The sequence below is a fragment of the Rhipicephalus sanguineus genome, chromosome 7 (assembly GCF_013339695.2).
Source record: "Rhipicephalus sanguineus isolate Rsan-2018 chromosome 7, BIME_Rsan_1.4, whole genome shotgun sequence".
Taxonomy (NCBI): domain Eukaryota; kingdom Metazoa; phylum Arthropoda; class Arachnida; order Ixodida; family Ixodidae; genus Rhipicephalus; species Rhipicephalus sanguineus.
In genome coordinates this window covers 50843337-50870560 of record NC_051182.1, presented here as the reverse complement: position 1 = coordinate 50870560, position 27224 = coordinate 50843337, and the positions used below count along the sequence as shown (strand labels likewise).

The window sequence follows — 27224 nt, the reverse complement described above, 5'->3', positions numbered from 1 at the left end:
TTGATGAGGCATCTAAGGCTTTTGCCTTAATAAAACGGGCGTCTGCGCTGCGAGGTGAGCTGGCAGGGCCACGCGCTGCAAGGTGGCTGGCAATATTAGGCTGGCAGGGCCACGAAATCCGCACAGCTACTTAAGGTACAGCCGTCATTTTTGTGAAAGGGAACACGCCAGCGCGTGGGAAATAGCCTCTAACCGCGCATATGGCGCGGCGCAGTGGCTAAATGTGAAAATAAAGAGTGAGAGAGGTGCCATTCCTTTTATTGAACTGATGTGACGTAGAGTACTGGGCGAGTTGGTGTAGATTCATGTCGAAGCGAAGCGTGAGGAAAACAGGACACAGTAAAGAACACACAGTACAGGCACTATCCTCTCCTGTGTCCTGTTTTCCTCGCGCTTCGCTTCGACATGAATTCCTTCTATTCCCTGCAGCCTTTCTTGTAGTTTGCTTTTTTTTTTCTTCACCACTTTATGTTTTTGCGATAGAAACAATCCGAAGCTGTGATAGCGACCGTCCCTATACAAAACGATCCTTGGTCGCTGAAACGTCCCAGCAAAAGGTAGATATCAAAGAGAAAGCGTAAAGGAAACACATTCGTGATGGGAGTGTGGGCAGTAGAAGGAACGACATCACTCTCTCCTTTCATTTTCATGCTTCACCAGCGCGCCGCACAACACTACGGCACGAGGCTATCTGCCACGCGCTCGCGTGTTTCCTTTCATTAATATGACGGCTGTACATAAAAACGTCGATCCATTTGGGACGCTTAGCTCAAAGCGAAAAATTCTTGAACATGCGGCTACTCGCTGACTGCTCCGCATGAAATCGATTCCCTCAATAAGTGGTACCTTCCGCATTCTTTCGCTACGTTTCTTTGTTTAATTTTTCAATGTTTCACTTGTACCCCCATATTATAGTGCCTAGAATATACTGGCTAGTGTGCCGTCCACCCGCTCTTTCCAATGGGGGAGGGTGCCGCCGGTGGGGATGAATACCCGCGGTGGCCGCCAGGGGCGCTGTCATGTGGGTGGGTGTAGAGTTACTGTATATGCTACCTTTAGGTAGCAGAGTTGCGCATCTGTCTTCCAACGCCGCTAGCAACCATGCATTGCGGAGAAGCTGCCGCTTGGGCCAATTTTTTTTTTATTTCTCGACGCCGCCGCTGCAGCGAACTGAATTAACACTCGCCATCGACAGCCAATGTTTATTGCCGGTCTTCGACACGCCAGACAGGTTAATCGGCGTCACGGTAGGCATGTCGCCTGCAAAAACGAAGTGCGACTTCACCGCATAGCTGTAGTTGCTAGCCGGACCTATGCGCAACTCTGCTACCTAAAGGTAGCATATACAGTGACTCTAGGTGGGTGTAGAGTCACTGTATATGCTACCTTTAGGTAGCAGAGTAGCGCATAGGTCCGGCTAGCAACCACAGCTATGCGGTGAAGTCGCACTCCATTTTTGCAGGCGACATGCCTACCGCGTCGCCGATAGACATGTTTGGCGTGTCGAAGGCGGCGATAAACATTGGCTGTCGATGACTAGTGTTAATTGAGTGAGCTGCAGCGGCGGCGTCGAGAAATACAAAAATTGGCCCGAGCGTCAGCTTCTCCGCAATGCATGGTTGCTAGCGGCGTTGGAAAACAGATGCGCAACTCTGCTACCTAAAGGTAGCATATACAGTAACTCTAGGTGGGTGTAGAGTTACTATATATGCTACCTTTAGGTAGCAGAGTTGCGTATCTGTTTTCCAAACGCCGCTAGCAACCATGCATTGAGGAGAAGCTGACACTCGGGCGAATTCTTCGGGCGAAGTTTCGATAACAGCTCTTAGCGGTGGTTGTGGCTTAAAGCTAGCTTCATCGAACACAAGTACTCATTCAGAGGCATGTCTTTTTCTGAAAAACGCTTGCTGTCAGTGCGGTCAGACGGGAAGTCTTGCGTTTACTGCAAGTACCAGAGGGTTCTCGCCTATAACCAGACCTGCAAGAGAAAGAAAAGGGGAAAGGAAAGCGCAAGAAATGATGCCGAAAAGAAGCTTTGTCAGAACATTTCTCAAAATTTGTCGAGAATCAAGAAGACATTCGGAAATGCAAAAACACAGGTAGCTCGTATGAAAGCGAAGAACGAGGCAGTTTGCGAAGAGGCGTTTGAAAGTAAAATTAAGTCTCTTCCCGCAAAACAGCAACTGGCTGTCAAGAGCTGTTTCCTTGCTGCACGACGGAAGTCGCATAAAGGCATGCAATACAACGACGAATGGATCGTGGAATGCATCATGATGAAGATGCGAAGCCCGAAGTTATACAAACATCTTCCCAAAGAAGCCATTATGGTACTGCCTGGGAGAAGTTGCCTGCGAAGGTACCTACAGCGTTTCAAGGGCGGCTTTGGCCTCAGTGTCAATATCTTTAATGCCTTGACTGAGAAGACGAAGACCATGGATGTTTACAGTCGTCATGGTGGCCTCGTCATCGACGAGATCAAGCTTTCCGAGCATCTAAATGTAAAATCGACTGGTGAGTATAGCTTTGTGTCCTATATTATTGGAAGGTTCTGGGTGCATACAGGAGGTATCGCCACGATTTCGTTAAAGAGAAATGTATTACGAAAGGTGCATGCGCGCCTAAGCTGATCTGTAAAGTGCCTCTTTTTTTGCAGTAACTCAAGCGAATCTTCGCCGTCGCCACCATATATGTCGTGTATAAATTTAGGTCAAATTGCTATGAAATCCTATACAACACCGAACGCGCTGTATGCTGTGCATGCGAAGGGGAACCGAAATTGATAGCTGTTTTATGCACGCCGTCTTCCCGTGCGCTCAATGCAGGTGGTCGCTTCATCGGGTGTATGCTATGCAGGACTTTTCAAGAAGCTTATCCAAAAATCCTGAAATTATTGGAACTGCGATGTTTTCTCGCTACCTTCGAGATTATTTCTACTGTGGTGGCAGACATTTAAGATGACTAGAGACATTCATTACGGCATGCAGAGATTGAAATAATTTTTAATGAAAGAAAATAGATGCAGTCAGGTAAAATGGGAGAATGAAGTCCTTCCTGCAAAGAGCCCACAACTGCTCTGATATTTCACAAAAGCGGCCGCATAAAATTTCTGGAAATTAAAAAAACTAATAAAAAAAGTTTCGCCAGTGAAACCGAAACCGAAATATCGAAGAGCGCAATGTTTTTACGAGATGACCAGAATGAGCAAGCGTTCTTATCTTAGTTTTCGAATTCTTTCGCTTCGTGGGTGTGCGAGCTGCGTTTGCCATGGTAGCATGCACTGCGCATGTGTTGCTGAATGCAAAAGAACTAACACCACTGCAATCGCTGTCGAAAACAGCGGCGTCATTCTGGGCGTCTCCTCGGGTATGGCATTTTGAATAAGAGAGCTGAGCTAGTTGGTAAGTATTCATTCTAAAAAGACAGGGCGTGCAAACACGGACACCACAAACACGGCGTTTGTGGTGTCCTGACTTCTTTCTTGTGTCCGTGTTTGGACGCCCTGTCTTTTTAAAACGGGTATGGCAGTTGCGTTCTACGGTACATCGGTTTCGGTTTTATTTCATCATTTTGCAAAAATTACCAGTGGGCCGCTATTTTCGAAATTTCAAAGCGTCAATGAGCTTTCCTCAGTAAGGATTTCAATTCCAACACTTATTTGCCTCGACCGCCTGTGCCAACTCACAAAAAAGGCAATTCAATTACCCATCTTGAGATGCCTGCCGCTACAGAAAGAGTTATTGTGAAGGCAGCATGCCAACGTCTCATTTTCCTTGTTTTTAAGGATTTCCGGCGAATTTCTTGAAACACCCCAGTATTCTAACTGTTCTAGAAAGATGGCAGAAAATAAGACTGAATGTACGTCCTGTGCTTTTCTTTTGAAATTCAGGTCACATTGACGGCTTTGTCGACCTCGGGGATCGTACACCTGCTGACCAGAAGAATGTGCTGGCAGACCATGGCATGGTTGTGTTCTTTCAGCCACTCACTGGTGAGCTGACTTACCGTTCTTTTTTTCTTCTTCTTTGCAACAGCCTACTATATGAGGCATGTACTCTCAGAAAATACCCCTACCATGTTTGTGCAGGAAACTGGACACAAATCCTTGGTGGTTTTGCGTACAATGCCAATGGGAAATCCACGACACTGGCGAAAATCATTGTGGAAACGGCCATCCTTGCAGAAAACGCTGCTCTATTTGCGGACTGCAAAACGTGCGACTGTGCCAGCTGGAATAAAAGCATGTGGCGGCTGTTTGGAATACAGGGTGCGATTTTATTTCCCTAATATCATCAGTGCATGGTTTTTACACTTTTGTGCTACTTAAGAGCGCGCTCTTTGCATTTTTTTACAAGTTGGGATAAAGTATACGTCGATTTTTATGAGATATGTTATGTTTACTTTTTATTTTTTGCAAGGTTCTTCAAGCCATGTACGGAGCAGCACCAAGCACCCAGTCAATCCGAAGAGATAGCTGTTCTGTGTGTCGGATTTTCCGCACTTAATGAAAAACATGAGAAATGGATTTGTTGCAAAAGGGTACCTGACATCAGCCGGGCATGTCCACAGTGGCATCAATCAAGTAGCTTTCGAAGCTAATAGGAAAAGTGTTACGCTCAAAGTGATGCCCAGCATTACAAATCCACACATTAAGCCAAACTCTTTCGAAACAATGAAGACAGACATTGCATTTCAGGTCTTCGGCGACCAGGTCATCAAAGGGTTTTTATGTACAGGAGCACATTCAGTCTTTATAAAAGACTGTGCAGCCAACTGTAGATTTTGCGAAATGAATCGCCTGATTCGTGTCATCACATCACGGACAAGAGAAAAAGCACTCAAGCCCGACAGTCTAAACATGCACTTCTTGATAGGGTTCCTTTAGTACTTGAAAGAGTGGGAGCAGCACGCAAAGCCAGCCGGTGGTGGTTTTCTTACAGAAAGCACAGTTTCTGGACTAAGAGTTACTATCAAGATGCCCCTTGATTTGTTGTCCTACCTAACATCTACACTTCGCTTCAAACATCTTTTCACGTCCCGTTTAAGCCAGGATAAGCCAGAGAACCTTTTTGGAATAATCAGACAATCATCAGGGTGCAATGACCACCCAACAGTTGCGCAGTTCCTCGTGACTGTCAATTTGCTAGCGTTTTACAACCTAGCCAAGTGGGCCAGAGGAGGTAACTACGTCATCAAAGATCTGCGCAGCCCAAATGAGCTCTCTACAACAACGAGCTTTGTGGACAGGATAGACGGCCTTCTTGACCGTGGAAGCATCAATGGCACAGAGGACGTCATCCAGTCGCTCTTGTCTAGTGACCATCAGAGCTACACGGAGAAAAAAGAGTAACAGTGCTTTGATCTACTATGTGGCAGGTTACGTTGCACGAAAGATCATTAGCAAAAAATTCTTGTCCACAGTGCGCAAGCTGCCTTTGTGTAAGTAAAGCTGAAGCAAGTGCAGACGCTGCCTCATACTTCACTACTCATTTTGACAATGGAGGCCTTGTGTACCCTAGTGAGAACTTGTCAACCGCTGTAAAGGCCATGTGAGACGCTTTTACTGGTTTACAAAAACAAGCTACATGAAGCGAGTTTAGCCGACTTTTCAAGCCAGCTGCAGACACTGGCCTTTCCTCAACAAGGATGCCCACAGCATGAGAAAGAAGCTTTGGTAGCTGTTGTCAAGTTCTATGTTCTCTTGAGGTTTGGCTTTTTTGTAGAAGGCATCAACAAAGAGAGAGAAACAAAAATGGAACAGAAAACGCTCCTTAAACTGCGCCGCTGCCATAAGATCTATAACTTAATTCATTCTTCATGTTTACAATACTTGATCTAGTGTTGTCTTATGTCTACATCTGGGTGTTGTTACTTTTTAATAAAATATTTGTTGCCTTAAAAAAAACGATGTTTCGTATACTTCCTGATGCTAGCCATTAAAAAGAACTGCATGATTTTGACATGGAACACCAGCAGTCTTCATTACAGGCCAATACAACGTCTGCACGGGCGTCAGCAAGGTGTGCAAAACAGCTACTTGAACCCCACCCTCACCGCTAAAGCCATAACAGCACTTGCCCTCTACCAAAGTTACAGTGACTAGACTATCGAAGTCACACAAACGCTCCTCCCTCTCCCACACGATAACATGGGTTTGCACCTTACAAGACGAAACTCTGCCGACGCCCAGGTACATCGGCAATATTGCAATTCAATAAAATAAGGCAGCTAAGTTTGCTTACCGAAAAAAATTCAGCTGCAAGCAGAATTTTTTTTATTACAAGTTACGTTTTCCTTTTGCCTGCGCTGAAGCAGCGGAGTTCGACGCTCGAAGACGAGCTGCGCTAGTATAAGCGTTACACTGAAGCGACGAGCTCTAAGTAAGCCTAATATAGTAAAAACAAGCCCTTAAACCTCTGGTGACTTGCCAACACGAGCACTGAGCAACCGCTGCGGCTTAATAAGAAGCAAACCTGCAGCGGCCCCCTCGCTGATGCTGTGGAAACACGGCGCACCATGAGGAACGGGGGGCGCCGTGGCATCCACCCGCGCCGCAGCACTCCAAGCGGCAGCCGCCGGCATTTATCCCATCTGGTGCCACCTGGAAGGCCGCGGACGGCACACTAGCCAGTATATACTGGACAAAGTGGCCAGACTGCGGGCGCGCACTACCTATGGCGGCGCTTAGCGGCGAAGGCGGCGCCGCAGGGAGGGGGGAATAGGGGATCGCACGCATCTCTCGTTTATACAGTTAAACCTCGATCATTCTCTAGGCACTGTACCCGTATTCACAATTGCTCCTCGACTCGCCCCTTCACTCGAAACGCTCCTTGAGGGTTGCTTCCAAATTCACAAGTCACTCTTCTCTCGAAACGCTCCTCGACTGGAGTAAATCTCGAGCGTTTTATTTGAGATAGTCAAGGTAGCACGGGAGCTACCGTGAATCGTTCCTTGAGTGAATTTTATGCGTCAGCATGGCATCTATGCGGAGCGTGGCTCTTTCGTGGGTATTTCCCGATGAATCAAGCTGGCGCCGCATCTATTCTTTCGACAGGGGATGTGCGCATTCATTTGACGCTGTCTACGATAGATTCGGCAACGGTTCAGTTATACTGTGACCTCTGTGGCGCGGACACAGACGGCCGTGATGTCAAGAGGACCGCTCTCTGTTTCCGTGATGTGCTGTATTCCATGCGGCCTGTAACAGCCCCCTCTCCACATGAGCTTGCTTCAGTCTACACGTTGCTTCTGTCTGGTGCTGATTCGCTGCGTCAGAAGCTCTCAGGCCAGCATGAGGGTTTGACACGCTGCTCTGGCAGGCGGCTTCTCGTTCGTCCGCTCGACCGCTGTCCTTCGTGTGATAGTCGTAGCGCCACCGGCTAGCGTACACTGAATTGGTCTCGCGGAGTTTCCCTGTACGGCCTGCAAGCTCATGATTCTGCACTCTGGCCTAATAAACTCGTGTATTTTGACAACCTGCCTCGAGCGCCTTTTCTGCGCCGTGTCGGAGCGACGACCAACGCGGCCGCAGTGTCATTGCGCACGGCGGCGGTGGAGATTGTCGCGACCATACCCGCTCGCGCTCGTAGGGTAAGCTTCTCGCAAACTTATCTCCACACTATTCCCACCCCTGAAGTCCTATTCCAGTTCCGCCCCATCCTCCGGAGCGCACTCTCTGTGGAGAGTCGCCCGCCACCTTAGACCACATTATCTTTGGCTGCCCTGCCGATCCTCTCCCGCAGGGGCAGCCCGCCATCACAGCATGGGAGGCCCTCCTTGCGCCGCAGGTTCTGGGCGCACAGCCTCGCTCTGTGGACCGGGGCGCGAGTGCCCTGGCGCTGCTGGGTCTGGTCACGCAGGCGTAAGATAATGGCTGTGCGGTGGCCCGGGACCCGTAAAGGGCCCGGGCCAATACAGTAATCCAGTATAAATACTTAGGTTTCACGATATCGAATGACCTTGACTGGTGTACGCATGTGACAAAAGTAATCGCATCAGATAACAAAGCGTTTGGGTTTTTATGACGTCAATTACAAAGCACTCCACAGCATGTCAAACTCCTAGCATACAAGACACTAATACGGCCGAAACTACAGTACGCATCTGCCACTTGGAATCCTCGACAGATTTTCCTCACAAATGCCCTTGAGGCCTTTCAGAATCGTGCCACTCGTTTCATCCATTCCGCCTTTTCATATGATATCAGCGTAACATCTTTGAAAACAGAATCTAGCCTACAAACACTTTCCAATCGACGTCTCATCGCTAGTTTATCGTTATTTCATAAGTTATATCACAGCGTGCTAAATCAAGCACCGTATATTTTGCCATTATCATGCATATCCTATGGCATTGCTCACCCCTTAAATGTTGCCCGTCCTCATGACCGTACTGTCACCTTCGCATCTTCTTTTTTTCCTCGAGCAGCCAAGGACTGGAATGACCTTGCGCAGGAAATCGCTGACTCAAGCCCATCTGCCTTCATGGAAGCTATCACATCCCTATATACCATGTAACAAAGTGTTTACCTTGTTGTATATCTTGTAACCCACCCCTTATGTAATACCCCCTAGTGGGGTCTTTAAGGAAATAAAGAATGAGAATGAGAAAGGGCCCAAACTCGCTCGCCCAATAAAGTTTTTCCTTTTTCCTTAGAGAAAGTTTCAGTTAGTAGTGATGCTGGACATATTACCGAATGTGACCGGTGACTGGGAAGGTACATCTACGAAAGAATGCGTTCGTAAATTCTGCCACAGGTAAACCTTGATATTTGTATTCGCTTATGTCTATGTCTGTGCGCCTTAAAGACCGTACATTCTTTCCCTATGACTCCCAGGAAAGAGTAGCTCATCCTTCTTTCGTTTTAGTATTAAACTGCGAATTTATGAGCTTAGTCCTCTCACCCATACCACCAGGTTTACCCTGTTGCATTGCAGCTTGTCTGCTTGCCACGTGAAGAGTGCTAGGGCCTTTCGGCAAATAAGGCATGGTATCGAAAAGAAGATATAGTTTCCTTGTATGGTGAACAATGTGTACAAAATCTTCAGCAACACTATGCCTTAAGAAGTCAGGCGCAGTTGCCGTCCGGAGTATGATTGGTGTGGTTTACTGCTGGTGTCGTCTGTTGGTCATCGCAGCGTACATGCTCGTGTAAGGCGTGAGTTTCATGCCATGGCCGTTTAGTGGCCATTACACTTGATATGACTTGCTGCCCCCGCCCCCCCCCTTTTTTTATGCAGGCGCAAACGTCTCTTCAAAATGCCACTCTTCACACTTCACTAGATGTTTTTAGTTTTCAATACCACTTCAGAGCTGCATATTCAAAACTATGATTACCAACTGCCCATATTGCAATTGCGAGACGTTAATGGTACGAAAATAGTTATTTTATTAGTGTGAAGAGTCTTGAGAGTTTACAAAGTATTTCCGATCTTAACGTATTTCAAGATTCGACCACACCTTAGACACGAATGAGGAATGTTGCGATCGGCAAGGCTTTCCGGGTTGTGTTTTGGCATGCACCATTCAGACTATTTGCATAAGAAATTAAAATTTCCTGTTTGGCGTCCTTTAATGTCAAGTAACAATTCCAACAGCTACCACACGACACACCGAAAGTCTATGGGTTTAATATAAATGTTCAGGTTTGACGTACAAAACCAAGATATGAATAGGAGGGAAACCGTAGTGCAGGGCCTGCGGAAATTTCCATCACCTGGGATTCATTAACGTGCACCTAAATATAAGCACACGGATGTCAACAAAGTTTGATTTCGCAGTTTTCTGTGGAGACCTTTGTGGGTGCCAAACGTAATTTGAGTCTGCTGTGCGCAATATCATTTGGAACTTGAGAGTAAATATAGCGCCAATAAAAATCCACTGGCCCCACCAATTAACATTCAAAAGTGTTAATCTATTGACTGAAGCAAAATCTTGTGCAGCTTCCCGGACTCGTTTTCTTGCTGTAATGGTCCCAGAAAGCATATTTTGTGAATATAACACCAAGATCAGTCATGCTGTACCACCTACGTTATATAAATATGCATTTAAACTTGGATCGCCAGTAATGGTACACCTGCCGTAAGTAAAACACCGTACTACAGCGGCGATCTCCGGCATCACGATAGGGCTTAAGGCAATTCCTATAATTCAAAGACATTAGGAGCTTCCTAACAAAGATGAAAAATAGAATGCTTAAAGGTAACATCAAGGAACGCTACCGCAAATCTTGCAAATTGGATTCATCAAGCCTAATACCTTGAACAATATGACCTAAGTTGAACAATGAATACCACTTACTACGAAAACCAGGTATATCGTAGCTCAGTGGCCTGCTTTACTTCGGTTTGTCAACGCAGTGCCAAAGGAACGATAGAAAAAAGAGCTTGTGTTTATTAGGACAGTATTATAATTTAAGGGTTGTCTCGCAGGATCATTTCAGCTGCTTTCTCGGCGATCATCATGGTAGGCACGTTGAGGTTTCCCGTTACTATAGTTGGCATGACAGATGCGTCCACGACGCGCAGGCTCCGCACGCCCCGAACCCTGCAATGAATTGAATGATTGAAATGGGGAGGCGATACGCGATGAAGTAAAACGCCAGTCAACTAGAGGCATGCGGCTTAGCTAGATGGTATGCGTTATATGCACTGCGAATACATGAAGCAGCCCAGGACTTCACTCTTTGCAGACATTATAGGCAAGATTTGATTGACGCAGAAGATCATGACACCGGTGGGGATGCATGGGATAAGTACGAGTGCCGTTACGGCATAGAAACCCTGCTTTCGGCATTATATTATATTGCCACGCGCGCTTCTTTTGCTATGCTTGTGTAACTCCTCCCGTGCACGTGTGATTGCTGTCTTGCGCGGGCCGCACTAGAATGTCTGGGAACATTCCAGATTGTAGCAGATCATTTTGTGAAGATTGCGCACATGACGCGAATAGTCAAGATTATTCCAGAGCTCGTGCAACGACCAGTGATAAAGCTAGAAAGCTTGATGCATGATGTATAAAAGACGGCGCATCCCAGCGATGTTGAGTTTATTGACGGCCCACGGTCTGTTCGCCGCTATCAGTGTACAATCTTTATTGTGAGGTAACAAAAAAATAAAGCCTCAGCCCGCACCATAAGAATATAGCAGGCAGACTATCAGTGTACAGTGTGTATTGCTGTAGGTTGGCTTTCCGTTTCACGGCCACAAGTTCGGCCAAATAAAGAGTTTCATTTTGGACACGCCGACTGCTGCCTTAATCAGCGTCACGGCCACGTGACATCTGGTGGAGGTGCTGTTAGTTCATGTTCCGGACGCCCCCATCAAGCAGTGAACCCAGTCCCAATCGCGGAGATATCGACGCCAACCCCGGCCAGCGATCTAGCCGCAGGTAGTGAGGCCTACCACTACAGAACGGGCCCCTACCCGTCAAGACCTGGAAAACCAAGGCCATGATCGTGGCGGCGGAAACGACGACAGCCACTGTGCCACTGGCCGCGACAGTCGTGCTTCCTCAACGCGTGGCAATATGCTTCCACGCAGAAAGCAGGAACACGAGTGCAGATTAAGTATACTTAAAAGAAATATGGGTGACAATGAAGCAGCAGTAAGGGTCGTCTTGTTGTTTGAGCCCGTTTCATCGTTCTTTTCACCGCATTATATAGACTATTTTACTATATAGACTATTATATAGACTATTATAGGCTGTTAACCTTGCCGTGTTTTATCTTGAACAACTAAGCGAACACCGCTGCGGTGGGCGTATATACATGAAACCCGTTTGGCGGGAGCATTCGGCATTTCCTTGCTTTATCAGTTCGCGTCACGGGATACCAAAATAAGAAAATATTTCTTTAAGAGCCCATGATGGCAGCGCCCCTATGCCTTGCGTAACATTGTCTGTATATATAAGGAAAGAAGCTTACTTTTAAGGGATCGTTTTTCTTTGTTATAGACAAGTAATATATATATATGCGAAACAGAATTTAAGGCAAATTAAAATTCCACAAAGCTGTGTACCCCATTTTAGCGCTAATGTATGTTCGAAACTACAAAAACAAAAATAAGGTTTGAAACCTGTGAACAATTCTTGAACGCATCAAATATGATACAGTAGGTTCTACTGCTAGCTCCTTTCCAGCTGCAGTCTGAGTCTTGTGGTATTCAGAGCAGTTGCATTGCTTGTTCGAGCGATGGGTTACATTGCATTTTGAGCAAGCAACTGTGCTAAATGTGTTAGAGCTTGGCACACAGTTTCTGCATCGAAGTCGCTTGCTCGTCACAAATGGAACGTGTCCAAGTCGGTCTCTTCGAATAGCATCTTGGGGCTGACTCGGCGTGATCTGTTTTTTCTTCACAGGAGGCGAAGGCAGACTGGTTAGCCATCCTTTTGGTGCTTTTCTTGTAGAGATAAAGCTTTCTGACTGGCTGGCAATGAAGGTCGTCATCTTGAGTGGCCGCTCCTTCAACTGAAGCCTCTGGCGCCTGTGGACATTCCACGCATTCACGACGCAGATGAAAGTGGCATAGTATATGAGATACATGTACCAGCGTCTGGAGCGAATGGTGTTCTTGTACAGAGAGACATAAAAAATGAGAGAAAGGCAGGGAGGTCAGCCAGAAGTGTAGCGTCCGGTTTCCTACTCAACAATAAGAGACGCCGCTACCACTGCTCGAGAATCGTGAGCCTCAGATGTGGAGATGCCTGGACCAGCGGTTTCCCGGACCAACATGGCTTCGTCTCCTGTCTCGGACGTGTCGTTCACCACCCAGGCGCGGCGGTCGTACGTTAGTGTTCCGTCCAGCACAACACCGTCTGTGCCGCACTGGCATGCTTGACACAGCTGTGGTGTGGCAGCTCGGCAACCGGCGTTCATCGCCTCAGCCAGGACACCGCCATGCACAGCTCGAGCGCGGTAGGTCAGGAACCAAAGGCTCATGTCCAAGCCTGGAACATCACTCGGTTACAGCTCGCCACCACTCGGCGGTCGTTGATTCAACCAGTGGCCCGAACACTGGCACCTGGCGCATCGGAACCTCGGTCACCCAGGACCTAGTCCGTCTGCGCAGTCCTCCGTACCTTGCCACGCACTGGTCTCGCCCGGCAGAACGTCGCGCTCGTCCAGGAGCCCGGGACTGCACTGCGCCTGGACCCAACACTGCGAGTGCACCTCGTGCCACCGTGCTCTTCTTTATTTTGTTTCTCCTTGCTAGTAGATACGCGCCGACGTTCTCACTGTATTTGAAGGTGACACCGCACATGGTGACAATATCACCAATGCGTCCTGTTCAGACATACTATATTGAAATTAATAATGATCTTTATAGCTAGCTTTTGAAAAGAAGTACCATGACCCAACTTATTCTACGTGTATTTGACTGTATACGCGTAAATGGGCTATAACAGGTGGATCTAGTTCATTTGTTTTACGGGAACTTGAAGAAAGGGTTTTAATAATTATAACGTTGCAACAGACACCCGACTTCTAGTATACTAATCATTGCTCTTTACACCTTCAGGCCTGGTGTTTTCCTACAGCTTTTTGTGTGGTGACTATCGAAAGCACAGACATTTCATAAAGGCCATACACTAAGTATCCCTCTTAAAGCTTCCATGATGTTTCAAGTCCGTTAAAATTTCTTTCTGCCTCTTATAGCCTATGGACAATCTGCTCTCCGAGTTACGTAGGCTGCCGCATTGTGTGACTTCCTGAAAGCCAGACTATACCACCTTTACTGGGTGTCATTGTCTGTTGGTTTCATCAAGTTGTACGTAAGAATGAACACAAGCCTTTAATCCCTTGATGAATTGTTCTTCCATCGTTCATCCATAGCTAGGGATTGGTTCCTGTAGATTCGATGCCTTCCAGTAGTATGCGAGAGATTATTGGTCAGCTGCCAGCTTGTAAAAATATGACCTATTACGTGATGCTAGCAGGCAGAAAAAAACAATGTTTGACACTCATCGTCGTGGGTACCAGCGGTGCTGGCTCCCAGGTTTACGTGTACAGAAATACCCATTGAAATAGACGGGAGGGTGAGCGCCCGTGTATCTCAACTGGTACAGCATCGGACGCGTTATCCGAAGGCTGTAAGCCCGTTCCCCACCAGCTACAATTTGTCTTTTTGTCCACTTTAATTTCATTGCCTACATTTATAACGTACATGCTTTACCACTTGAGAGTTAAAGACTACAAATAACGTCTGTATATTTTTCTTGGCGTCATTTATTTGTTCACTTACGTGGCACGTAAGAAGAAAGCGAGTCTCATCAATGCCCGTTCCTTGATGCACTGCACTTAGGTATATTGATGAGAATATCGAATTTTGGTTCACAAATAGTAACTTTTATTTGTTGGGGTTTAAAGTCCCAAAACGCCGATATTACTATGAGTGACACCGAGTGGAGGGAGCCGGACATTTCAACCACCTGGGGTTCTTTAACGTGCACCTAAATCTAAGTAAATGGGCCTCAAGCATTTTCGCCTCCATCGAAAATGCTGCCGCCGCGGCCAGGATTCGATCTGGCGACTTTCAGGTAAGCAGATGAGCACCATAACCACTACGCAACCATGTCGAATACTGTGCTCACGAAGGCACCGTCAAAGCGTGAACTGAATACGTAGGAGCACCTACTAATCTAGTGTCAAACATGTCAAACGGACCTGGTCCCTATTTAAGAATCGAAGTGTTTGGGCCGCCTTGTCTACTGCTTTTCAGAAAAAAATTATTGCGACCGTTGACGTGTGCTTATAAGCATAACGTATGTGATAACGTCAGGTATCTCTATACTGACAATTATAGTGTGAGAGGTTCCCTGAAAATATGCGAGTTTTGTGATCGATACGAAGGCAGACCCATGGAGCAGAAACTGAGCAGAAACCTGGAGGCTTACAAAAAGGGTGCAACTTAAATTGAGGAGGACGCAGCTGGCCATGCAAAGGAACATAAGTGTTACCTGAAGGAAAATTATAAAAGCAGAGTGGCTCAAGCAACTAGAGGGTGTTAACGAAATTTTAATTGAGATTAAGAAGAAGAAATGGGCATGGGCGGGGCATATAGCGCGAAAGTAAGGTGGCCATTAACATTAACAGAGTGCATTGCAAGACAAGGAAAACGCGCGAGGGGGAGGCAGAAAGATAGGTGGCCAGATGAGATGAAGTTTAAACAAAATGTATTAATGCGGGCTTGTTGATGCATACTGAAATTTGAAAAAGAAGCGGCTATATAGGGCGCTGAGCAAAATTGGAAATTTTAATATGCACGAACAATCCCGCATTGATACTTTTTTTCAGTTTATGTCAGTCTTCGTTGGGCCTTGTGTTCAGGCGCTGTCGTGTTGCATCTATTCTGTGTTCCATCCTGGCGCTATTTTCAAGTTTAAGTGGAAGTGCTGGTTCAAAATAAGCGCCTAAAGTCCCCCCCCCCCCACCATCTGGGCTCTTCCTCCGTTTTCGAGATCTAATAACCATGCTCGATTTTGCAGGAAAATCCGCGATTGTACACCGTAAGATATCTTCTTTGGCACAAACATTCAAAACTAGGTACGAAAAAATTGCGACACACGCAAGCGCTACTTTCCAACTGAATTTTAATGTTTGGGAACATATGTAGAATTGCTACCGCGTGCTTGCGTCGCTACGCTTGCTCAAATTGCGAAACCCTAATGTGGTGAATTAAATAAAAATTTAGTTGGAAGTGAGCGCCTGCGTGTACGGCAATTTTTTTCGTCCCTCGTGTACGAAGTTTCCGCTATACAAGTAATCATGAATTACCAACGAGCCCAAACATGCACGCTGTACACTGCAAATAGCTGGATGCCGAGGCCAAAGGCCGTTTTCTGGTAAACATGAGTAAAGTCGCAGATATTCGACATGTCTACTGGTTTCACGTCGTCGAATGCCAATTCATCGCAAAGAATGCGCACCTGAGCTCAGGGTCCACTACGGCCCTTCCATCCGAGCCCATGGGACACGTGCAGCAGGGGTGCCACGTGGTGTGAGCCATGTGATGTACAAGACAGGCCAGGTAGGAATCAGTCCACATTGGGCCTGCCCATTCACACGAAGCAAGAGGTATGTCCCAAGGCTTCGCTCCGATGTCCCGCATGGCCTTGCTCTCCATGAGGCGCAGAGCAATCCTCGCCCCTGTTCACGAAAAAAAAAATATGAGAGAATCGCTTTGTGTATTTCTACACTTCAACGACTTTCCTTCCTGAATTTCCCAAAGTACATTGCTTTGAACAAAGTACATTGCTGGGAAGATGTTTATAGTGCCGGACGCCGCAGAAAAGCGCCGTGGCGTTACTTTCTATTCAAGCGAAGCCGGAGTGCCTCCGAAATCGTAGTTATAAAGCAACATTTGGGAAAGGAAATAAATGAAGTTGCAGGGGAAAAGCTAACGACGCTAACGACAGAACATGTTTGAATTGAATGTGATGATATCCATCCAGGTGTGTCTCGGCACAAACCTACATGAAGAACTCCAGGGTTTGACGAAAACTCGCCTGGCGAGGAAAAAAAATCATTGTTGAAGAAAACGTACACTCGACAACTAAAATAAAACAACAACAGAAATGACGTTTCGGCGCCCAATACGGGTGCCTTGTTGACAACGAACGAATGCATGGTGGTTTTGTTATATATGAAGCGTTGTGCTTGAGGGACAGCCCTAGAAAAGTAAGCAGGTGTGCGGTAAAGATATTTAAAAGACAGTTCAAACATCAGTGGCCAATGCAGGCGGAAGAGGCAAATGTATATGGTACGAAAACGAAGTTTACTCTGGCGGGAAACGCAGAATGTAAAGCTATGCAATTATAAGCTTTTTTCCTACTGGGCGAATATTATTTCAGACATAGAACGCATTTTTTTTCAATTAAATTATGAGGGTGACGGTGCACATGTAACTACCAGCTTATAATGTGGAAGCTGATACTTTCCCTCAAGTCATGCATCCACCCATCCATCCATCCATATCTTCATGTCGCGATCGACACATAACAGCAAGTATTTTGCATTCCTCCTACACTGATAGCGATTATGTAATGGAACCAAAAAGACATCGGCCCGTTTTAATGCATAAAATTAGTGCCAGCTGCACAAAAACAAATGTCAACATACATTAGCTTTCTATACAATTCGCGTGTACTCTGAATACAGGAGTAACGAAGAAGAATTATTGGGGTGTAGCATCCGAAAACCACGATATTATTAGGAGGGACGCCGCAGTGGAGGGCTTGGAAAATTTTGACCACCTGGGGTTCTTTAACGCGCACATATTTCTAAGTACACGGGCCTCAAGGATTGTCACCTCCATCGAACATGCGACCGCCGCGGCTGGGATTTGATCAGGCGACCTTCGGGTCAATAGTCAAGCATCCTAACCACTACAACACCTCAGCGTGTGACGAGAGACGGGGAGAGTGGTCGAAGAACGCCGTTGTCACGAAACACATCATCGGTAGTACTACACCATCGTCGTTACGTGGGGAAGCTTCTTGCGTGACAGGTACCCTGCGCTGCTAAGGTTTTGTACAAAGCTGTACAGGCGCCTTAAGGTGTGGCACCCGGTGTGATAAAATCAAATGCGAGTGACGTATCTACCGTCGCGTGACTTGTTGTGGGAGCGCTCTTACGGCTTGAGTAGCCTGAGATGAGTGATCATATGAAGTAGTAGCGCATCTTTGAGGCCATCCTAGCAAAGAGAAGCAAAAGAACTACATGCGCAATCGGCAATTCCTTACTCGCAGTGCGGTATTACATACATAGGTTTCAAGCTTCCTTTAGAGGAGGTAACAACTCGCATAACACAGGCTTCAATAGGCGGCGCTAGTGTCCAGCTTCATTTCCTTGCAGTGTGTAATATAAACATGTGCAAGAGAAACAAATTTTATTAAACAACCAAAATTCTAAAACCGATGACGTCCAAAGCTAGTAGCTCGTGCAGGACGGTCAAATATCATACTTAGGAGTCATTTCGACACCTCAGTTTCTACGATGGTGGCAATTGTAACTTTTATTTAGATTTTTTACGCAAGCCATTCCTGTTATCTCTGACATCTGGTACAGCCTTCACGTCCATGATGAGCCGTTATGTGTCGATGTCTATTGTCTAAATTGATGTTCATAATAATAAAGAGCAGCAGAAGGAGAAGATATATAGAAATCAAGGCTGACCCGCTCCAAGAAGTATGGTAACCGTATGCCTATTCACTGGGGGTGTGCGAATAGTGAAATTTTGAACTGAATCCAATACGAATCGAATAGCGATCATACCGAATTGCATACGAGCACAAATCAAATACTATTTGAATAGTTTTCGAATAACAAGACAACTATGTTTTATTTCGAACAAATATTCAGAAACATTTCCAAACTAACATGTCCGTTACATTTAACCGACAAAAGATACCACAACCATGTAAACTGAGGTAAGCTTATGTACACTAGCGACTAGAGCCTTCGAGGTATATTTTAAGTGTATGATGAATATAAGAATGACATTAGTATTCGAGGTGGTACTTTCTCACCAGCCTTTAAGTTGTACTAAGGCCCAAGAGAAAACAATGCTGCAAAAATGAACATCATGAAACACATGATAATTTTAATGAATTGAGGACAGATTCACTTGGGCGATACAGGAATTTGCAGCAACAAATTGTTTATCCGGTGATCAGTAAATCTTCGATATTCCTGTAAAAGCTTGAGTTGTACACATATTGGAAATTCACTAATTAAAAAAAGGAAAATGATCCCGCGCTCTTCCGATGTGTTGTTCTTTTGGGGGTTACCCATCGGTGCTGAATATTCAAAAAGTATTCGAAAAATACTCGGTAATTTAAACATGCGCTGTTCGATTCGTGTACCGGATCAAATACAACGCTATTTGATTCGTTATTCGAACTTTCGAATATTCCCACACCGCTTTTTACCAACTTGCTGTTTCAATGTGCGCGCAATTACAATGTGTCTCTTATTGTATTTAAACGGCCATTTTGCCTATAAAGTGTACCGTTTTCTGACAGCTTTTAAAAGTTTCGCAGCAGCATGTTCGTTCAGAATGTCAATGTGACTCCTATTAAATTGCGACGGTTCTGTCAACTGCACAGTCTCAAATAAGTACGAAGAGCCTTTTTGCGTAGGTAAATCATGCCCTTTTAGTGAATAGCTACTCTGACATTTTTTTAATTGAAACAGCGACAATATTTCTGAGATAAGTGCCTTGTTTAGAGTGCAGCACTCAACGACGTGGTAGGTGGCCTAGATTTTTAATAATTTTTCTGTGTATGGGAATTTCTACGTTGAAAAACACGCGCCGTCCACTAATTTTTTAGAGAATGCCAGCAAAAACAATCTCCAAAAAAGGTAATAAAGACTTGACATAACACCTAATTGCTTTATTTAAACTCTCCTGCCCTTGAAGAGATTACTATTACAGCCTACAATAATATTTTTTGTACGCGCTGAGGCTGAATTCTATATTCTCATCAGCCGTAAATTTAGTGAATGCGTAGAGACACGCTTGCAATGCCTTGAGTTGAATTGTATGTTGTGGACATATCAGGACCTCTTGAAACCATCAAAACATATGAACCTATTGCTGAATAAATATTCTGAGATGCACTAAAGCACAGGCTTAGTCAACGCCAGTCCAACCCACTGTTTGTGCGCCACACGTTGTGGATGTTCTCCTGCATCCAACACCACGGGGTTCTAGGCGAGCTCCTCATTGATCGCAGGCGTTTATCCTTACAACGATGCTCGATGACACGAACGCAACTGCTTAGCAAAAGTTTCATGCACAAAAATAAAAACAAAAAGTTGCCAGTTTTTCCTCTTCTAAAATGTTTCATGGATTTAGTGGAATCTTCGACAAAGAAGATTCGTTTCGACAAAGCAGTACGACCGCGGCACTCACCTTAGCTTGCACATGACACATAGGTAGGTTACTGATCATAATAGTTACCTAGTCGGTTTTCTTGTTAGATGCGAAGCATCTTATGGCGGAGTTCAAGCCGGTGGTGTGCGGCCTGACCACCCCTACTGCGCATGCGCATATCCTTTCCACTCCCCCTCTTCACGCCCACCTCCCTATCCTCTCCCCCTCTCCCCTCCCCCCTCCACTTCAATTTCCTCTCCCCTGTCTCATCTACTTCCTCTCCCCCACTCCCTCCCCGTCTGAAACGCGGTCTCGACATGCCGAAACGCTGCTTCGCATCGCCTCATGATTCCCTTTAGCGGGAGATGGTGTAATTTTTCAATAGTAGACTACTACGACTGTTGTTCAGGCACAGGCAGGACAAGCATTTCATCATGAAAAAGAGTGAAACAATGCCACTAAAATGCCATGTTAGGCATACGAGCAAACTAAGAAGACTACTTCAAATGGAGATAAGTACAGTAAAAATAACATAATAAGATATAATATATTTAGTTACAAAAGAAATAAACGCAGCCATACAAGGAAATTATCCAAATGTAGCGCACTAAGTTCCGCGGCAGCTGGCTCCGCTGTTGCTGTTTGAAGAGGAAGGAGCACTTTTGAAAATATTTTTGTAGCGCAGTACAGTGCTCGCGAATCCGATTGGTGGTGCCTTGGTAGTCGTCTTAGAAAGCTCGTCAATCCGGTTGGTGACGTATTGTTAGTCGTTTTAGACAAATTAGACAGATTGCAATATAATGAAAGCAGTCCATTCAAAAACCTTTTGTTGTATGTTAATATATGGTTCTAATCAAGACTGATTATGTACACAAAATGACACTATGTACAATCCAAATCAATGTACCTTCAACTGCCGCTTTTACATCGTCAGGATGCGTCAAGTACTTCGGGTCGATGATGGGCTGGTCGAGAGGGTTAGTTGACCTCAGTTTCACGTAACCGCGTGACTTCGGCCTGTTCATCACAGGAGCCAGAGCAAATCCGTGCCGTCCTCGATTGGGCAGGTAGTATTGCGCATAAACCTGTGTAAGAATAAAGAGTAATGTATTTGTGAGCGATTTGGGGCACTTTATTCGTTTTTTTGCTTTGGGATAAATTATTTTTTGTACGGCTAATTCAAGTTAATTACGTTAACGCTCACAAGTGTGTCACGTGGGCATATTAGCAGCTTCAACATTTAATCAAAAACAAGGCCGAAGTCCCAGCAAGAAGCTTGAAAGTGATTTATCATTACAACAATGACATTAAATAAGTATGCGGAGGCTAATCTGGGTACATTGAAGGTTTGCAGGCAGGACAAAATATAGAATTATTGCAGAGACTCCGCGTATTCGCAGGCGAGCTGAGTGTTCTCCGTTGGTACTAGAGACGGCGTTTAAATTATCACCCGTCTCTACGCCTACGGGGCCCCTCCTTTGGTCCGCAAAACATAAAAATTATATCATAGGAACAAAATTATCCAGGGCTGAGCGATCAGAGCGGCCTTATCTTTAGCACAGCGCGAAACGGGAAACATGGAAGCACATATTTTAGTTTGTGGTGCTGATGCCTGTAAAACTAATGGCTGTGGGTGTGAGGCGCACGACCGCCGCCGTATCAGTCACCTCCGCAGTCTGGGAGCCACGGAATGATGATTGTGGCTAAAACCAACCAATCTAATAAAGGAAGCGAATTGATTGCTCCCCGATAGGCGTCGTATAGAAGGTCTCGCGAATGGCCGGGAAAAAATGGCAGGTTTGCACAAGCGGTGCCAAGCCTGAAGGAAGAGCGCAGCTAGGTGGCCTTCTCTATTGCAAAACCCAGCGCCACTGGCTACCAAAGTCCAGTGCCATGCCCGATTATGGGCGCAGCGTCGCGCTGGGTACTGGGCCGCTGGAGCGGCGTTCTACTGGGAGGTGCTGGGTACTCAAGCGCAAAACGGCTCTACAGCGTTAAAACGATGGTGCTTACGTGCCCTACATAAATATATTAGCAAAGGAAGGCATATAAAAAGCATTAGTGCAATAAAAAAAGCAAGCCGTATGTAAACAAAACGAAGAAAACTTCACCACGAGGATTCGAACTCGCCACCTATCAATCTACAAGCGAGTAGTATACCACTAAGCCATGCTGAAACATGCCGACGTCGCTGTAAAAGGGCTAGTCAATACAGTAAGACAGCGTTTCGTTTCATATTTTGATGTCGCGTATTCACGGCAGATGCGATCCTCCTTTCCAAATCAAGCTTGCTTCTTTATTAGACACAAACAAAGGGCTGCCGGCAACGAATGATATGCCCACAATGGGAAGAGCGCTAAGTTTCTTTAAGAATTCCCGTCTTAACTCCGAAAAATATCAAATTGTCCGAGGAGCAGGGTACAGTATGACGGCTGTTACTGCAGATTTTTAATTGCCGTTTCTCGCCCTTGCTAATGATGAATATGTACAGAAGCTTTATGATGACTCGTTCGATAAACACGGCCTACATGAATTCATACTGAGTAGTTCTCTCGCGCGAGCGACGATATTACTGCGGGGCGGGCGTGCCTGTATTCTGATTTGCAGTTCTATCGATCGATACATACAACTATAAAACCGCTCAACAAAAACAAATACAATTCGTTGCAAAAAGATGTCGGTGTGTTAGTTCACCAACGCGTACCAGTTGACAGGTATGTGTCCTGACGTATGAGTCAGAGAAGTACCGGCGAGTGCAGCTTGTATATTTAGGTGAGCCTGCGTTCGTTGCTGAAAGCGCGTCGCATCGATGGTCGTCGCTTCTTGTGCGGATGCAGTGCACAAGAAAAAATGGTTAATTTAGATCAACGGAAGTCCAGACTATACTTTACAGTAAATCTTACACGTTGGAATTGCGTGTACTTAACCAAGAAGCGCCTATGGCATGTCGACAAACTCGGCCGCCACGGTAGGCCTAACGCTCGCTGGGAGTCGCACTGGGTAGGACCGATCTCGGCGCAGATGAGTTGCGATGGTTGAAGTATCTGCATTTTGTCCTCGGAATCTTTTGAACTGTTACCTAACGTATAGCTGAAGTAAGTGGAAGTGCAAGAATTGCCCGAGATGCGTTTCCGGTGTGGCGATATCGAACGACGGCTGTTTTTCCGGCCTCTGTTGGGAGAGGTCGTGAAGCCAGAGCTCATTTATTTCTTGCCAACTGCACGGCGATGTAACGATTTGCTCTGTGTGTTCAGACCACCGCCTCCAGACTTATAAACATTACAATGTGATGTCATCACCGCAATACATGACGGATGGAAAACATATATATGCGCGGCATGCACAAAATATGTATTAATTGCTGCTACGCGCTCCGCAAAAATTAACGACGTTATTGGCACTGCATGAATAAAAAAGCGTGCTAGAATGCAAAATAATCAGTGTTGGCTGCTTTTGGTTATTAACATATTTGTCTTCACATTCGACAGGGAAACAATAAAAGTCACCGTGATTTCACATATCATATCACGTATGTGACGAAAATAGTGCGCATCTCATCGTCTTTCTCTGCCAAGCTAGAAGTTGTGACACAGGTTTCGAACCCATTAGGATAGCATCTATCGGTACCATCGAATCAAACATTCGGTATTCAACGATACCAAAGCATTCCGCCGCGCACGATCTAAAGGCAGCGCGCAGCACTGGCCGAAACAGTGCTGGCTCCAGTATGGGCCAGCGCACGCCAGTGAAAATTCCAGCGCCTCCAGCGCTTCCCAGTGAGTGCCAGCGTCACAGCGGCAAAGCCAGTGCGCCTACCAGTGTGACCCAGCTCTTTCCCAGTGCTTTCACCGGAGTACCAGTGAATTCGAGCGTATACCAGTGTTCCCAGTGCGATCCAGTGCCAAAAAACGTACTGGTATCACGCTGGGGTACTGGAACAGTGCTGGTTTTTGCAATGGGGTTTCTTGCTTCTCTTGACATTTTCTTTCTTCTGTATCGATCTCTGTTTCTTGTACCTCGCTTTTGTATCTGTTTATTTCTTCCTTTCGCTCTCTCTCTCTCTCTCTTTCTATCTTTATTTCTCCTTCTTCCCTTTCTCTCTCTTTTAATTCTCGCTATCATTTTCTTGCGTTTTTTTCTACATCTTTCTTTCAATGTCTTTTTCTCTATTGTGATGATTGAAGCCGAACTGGGTTGTGGATCACGGGCTTACGCGGCACAGAAAGAATAGAACAGCTGGCCTAGCGTACGGGCGTTGTCTATGTTCTCTTCCCTTACAATGGCGCAGTCGCGAAACACAGAGCCATCAGAAGCCGTAAATCCGCCTGCCTCTATCACCCTTCGAAGCGGACGAGCGCTTTCGGACTCGCAGCCACTACCTTCCGGGGACGGCGTGCAGGCCTCCACGGCGGCTCAACCACAGGGTTGCGACTCCGAAGTGACCCGGTTCTTGGGCGTGTTGACGCAATGCCTCAACAACATAGCAAGTAGCTCCATTTCCGCCATTGGATGCGCCGCACATGGGCCGCTACCTGAGACTGCTATTCCGGAATTTCACGGGTTTCAGGACGATCCTTTCACCTGGGTCTCGACCGTCGTCTCTATCGCCACAAAATACTCTTGGCCAGAGTCAACGAAGAAATCCGTCGCGGAAGGGCGCCTCCGAGGAGCTGCACAAGCCTGGCATCGTCTTCAGGGAAGCAAGTATGCCTCATGGACTACTTGGTGCGCGGCCCTCATGTCCACATTTGCACCGCGTCCGGGAGCCTATGACACTCGCTTCATGGAGATGCGGTCTCGCCGGCAAGCCCGAACTGAAGACATTGCCGCATACATCTGCGACAAAGTATGCCTCCTGCAAGCTTGCGATATTGCATGGCCCACTGCGGCAGCCAGACAGTATGTCGTCGATGGCATATACGATGCGACGCATGCGGCCAGTCCAACAGACAGTCCAACATGACATCGACGCTTTTATCCGACAAGCGGCAGAGTTGCAGGAAACTGCAAGACGCCGCGCTCCTGCAGTCTCCCCACCGGAACCCGCTACCACGCGGCGCGGATGCTTTTCCTGCGGGCGCTTTGGGCATGGATACGAGGCCTGCCCACAAGCGCCGCGCCAAGCCATCCAGTTCCAAGCCCGGCCGCTTCCAACAGTTCGGATCCGCGTCGACGGCATCGGTGAGCTCACGGCACTCGTGGATACTGGAGCCCAGCGAACGGCGCTGCTTCGCCGTCACGCCCCAGTCACCCTCCAGCCTTGGACCAAGCCGTCCCTACGGGGCCTCGGCGGCAGCGCATTCCCTGTAGGTGCGGTGGACCTGCAGCTACACACCGAAGCTGGGAGCAAGTTACTTGCTGCCGTTCCCGTATTCGAAGACCTACCCGCCGATATGGTCCTGGGAGCGGATTATCTTCTGTCTGGTTACGTACAGCTTGTCATCGAGGGTGGTGGAGTTTTTCTACGTCCATTAGTCGCGGGTTCCGCAACTACTGCAGTTACTGCAGGTGAGCTTGACGGACCTACTACCCTTTCCTCACTGCTCGAACGACATAGACGGATCTTCGCGGAAAGTACATCGCAGCTCCCAGGGACAAGCTTACTTGAACATCGCATACCCACAGATGGCCATGCGCCCATCTCTATACCACTACGACGCTACGCCGAACGCGAACGAGCCGTCATTGCTGAACAAGTGCAGGACATGCTGGCCGCTAACGTAATTAGACCATCGTCTAGCCCCTGGGCCGCACCCGTCGTCCTTGTCCGGAAGAAGAATGGGAGCCTCAGGTTTTGTGTCGATTATCGGGAATTAAACAAGCACACCATTCCCGATTCATACCCACTGCCCCGCATCGACGACGCCATTGACACGGTACGGTACTCTAAATTCTTTTCATCACTTGATCTTCGAGCGGGATATTGGCAAATTAATGTTGCTCAAGAAGACAAGTGCAGAACAGCGTTCCGGACACCTTCCGGTCTCTACGAGTCGAGTTTAACCGCATGCCTTTTGGGCTGCGAACAGCATCAAGTACATTTCAGCGCCATGAATATTGCCCTCTGAACATTGAAAGATCATGCGTGTGTCGTGTATCTGGACGACAGATTGGTCGTGGGCACAACGGAGGAAGAACACCTTCGGAACTTGGATGAAGTTCTCCAAAGGCTGTTCGATGTCGGATTCCGACTGAACAGAGAAAAATCCCAATTTCTCTCGGCCACCATCCCGTACTTAGGACACACCATTTCTGCAGACGGTATTCAACCTTTGCCTGAAAGAGTAGCAGCGGTAGAAAACTTTCCTACTCCAACGTCTTTGAAACAGCTGCAGGCATTTTTAGGTCTCGCGTCGTACTTGCGCAAGTTTGTCCCCAACTTCGCATCGACAGCAGCTCCACTCACAAATATGCTTAAGAAAGCGTCGACGTTTGTGTGGGGCCCTTCACAAGATGCCGCCTTTCAAACCCTCAAGCACCGTCTGACACAGTGCCCCGTTCTGAGTCATTTCCAGGACAAATGGGACACTGAGGTTCACACTGACGCAAGCCAGGTTGGTCTAGGAGCGGTCCTCGTTTAGCGCGACCCAGACGGAGTTGAACATGTTGTAGCTTACGCCAGCTGCAAGTTATCGGACACGGAACGCCATTACCACTCGAACGAGTTGGAGTGCCTGGCTGTTGTCTGGAGCGTGGACGAGAAGTTTCGTCACTACTTGTTCGGCCGCAAGTTCACGGTTCTGACGGACAACGCTGCGATTGCGTGGATGTTTGCCAAGCAACATCTGGAGCACAGGTTCGCCCGCTGGATCATCCGACTGCAAGACTACACTTACGACGTGAAGCATCGAGCAGGGGCGCTAAACCAGGTTGCCGATGCGCTATCGCGGAACCCTTGCGAGGAAAGCTTACCACAACCTAAAGAAGGCTGGATTTGGTTCTCGCAGCAGGATGTTTCGAACTCTCAGCGGTACGATTCAGATTTGGCAGCAATTATAACGTCGCTCGAAGACACGCAGATGAATTCAAAGTTTGTCCTCCGCGGAAGAACATTGTATCGACGCCATTGGACCAGCAACCAAGAAGAACGCCACCTCTTAGTGATTCCATCGACCATGCGTGCTGAAATCCTGCACGCCATCCACGATTCCCCGGAAGGTGGACACGTAGGGCGACGAGCTACTATGCGGAAGATCCAGGAGCGTTTCTGGTGGCCGAGGATGGAGAGAAGCGTTCAGTTATACGTCGCAAGCTGCGAGGTCTGCCAAAAGCATAAGCGACACCCGGAATACCAACATGGACTACTAACACCTATTCCACTCCCTGACACTATTTTCAACACCATCGGCATTG

General features: G+C 46.8%; 2 protein-coding genes across 2 annotated transcripts in view; one reads left to right on the top strand and one right to left on the bottom strand.

Annotated features, from left to right (window-relative positions):
* The first annotated feature begins 960 nt into the window (after positions 1-960).
* On the top strand, positions 961-7862 carry LOC119398684 (transposable element P transposase). The gene is given in 11 exon segments (XM_049417390.1): positions 961-1021; positions 1849-2511; positions 3887-3988; positions 4085-4264; positions 4416-4719; positions 4721-4779; positions 4782-5332; positions 5334-5390; positions 5392-5567; positions 5569-5816; positions 7645-7862. Coding segments are annotated over 11 exon segments (2619 nt in total).
* Positions 7863-10376: 2514 nt separating this feature from the next.
* The window catches only part of LOC119399438 (alcohol dehydrogenase [acceptor]), an 88221-nt gene continuing 71373 nt past the window's right edge, over positions 10377-27224 (bottom strand). Inside the window, exons 9-11 of the mRNA XM_049417389.1 lie at positions 20779-20956; positions 15922-16141; positions 10377-10542 (exon numbers count right to left, since the gene is read on the bottom strand). Coding sequence (XP_049273346.1) covers positions 10410-10542; positions 15922-16141; positions 20779-20956 — 531 coding nt within the window. The 3' untranslated portion in view covers positions 10377-10409. The remainder of the gene's footprint in view (positions 10543-15921; positions 16142-20778; positions 20957-27224) is intronic.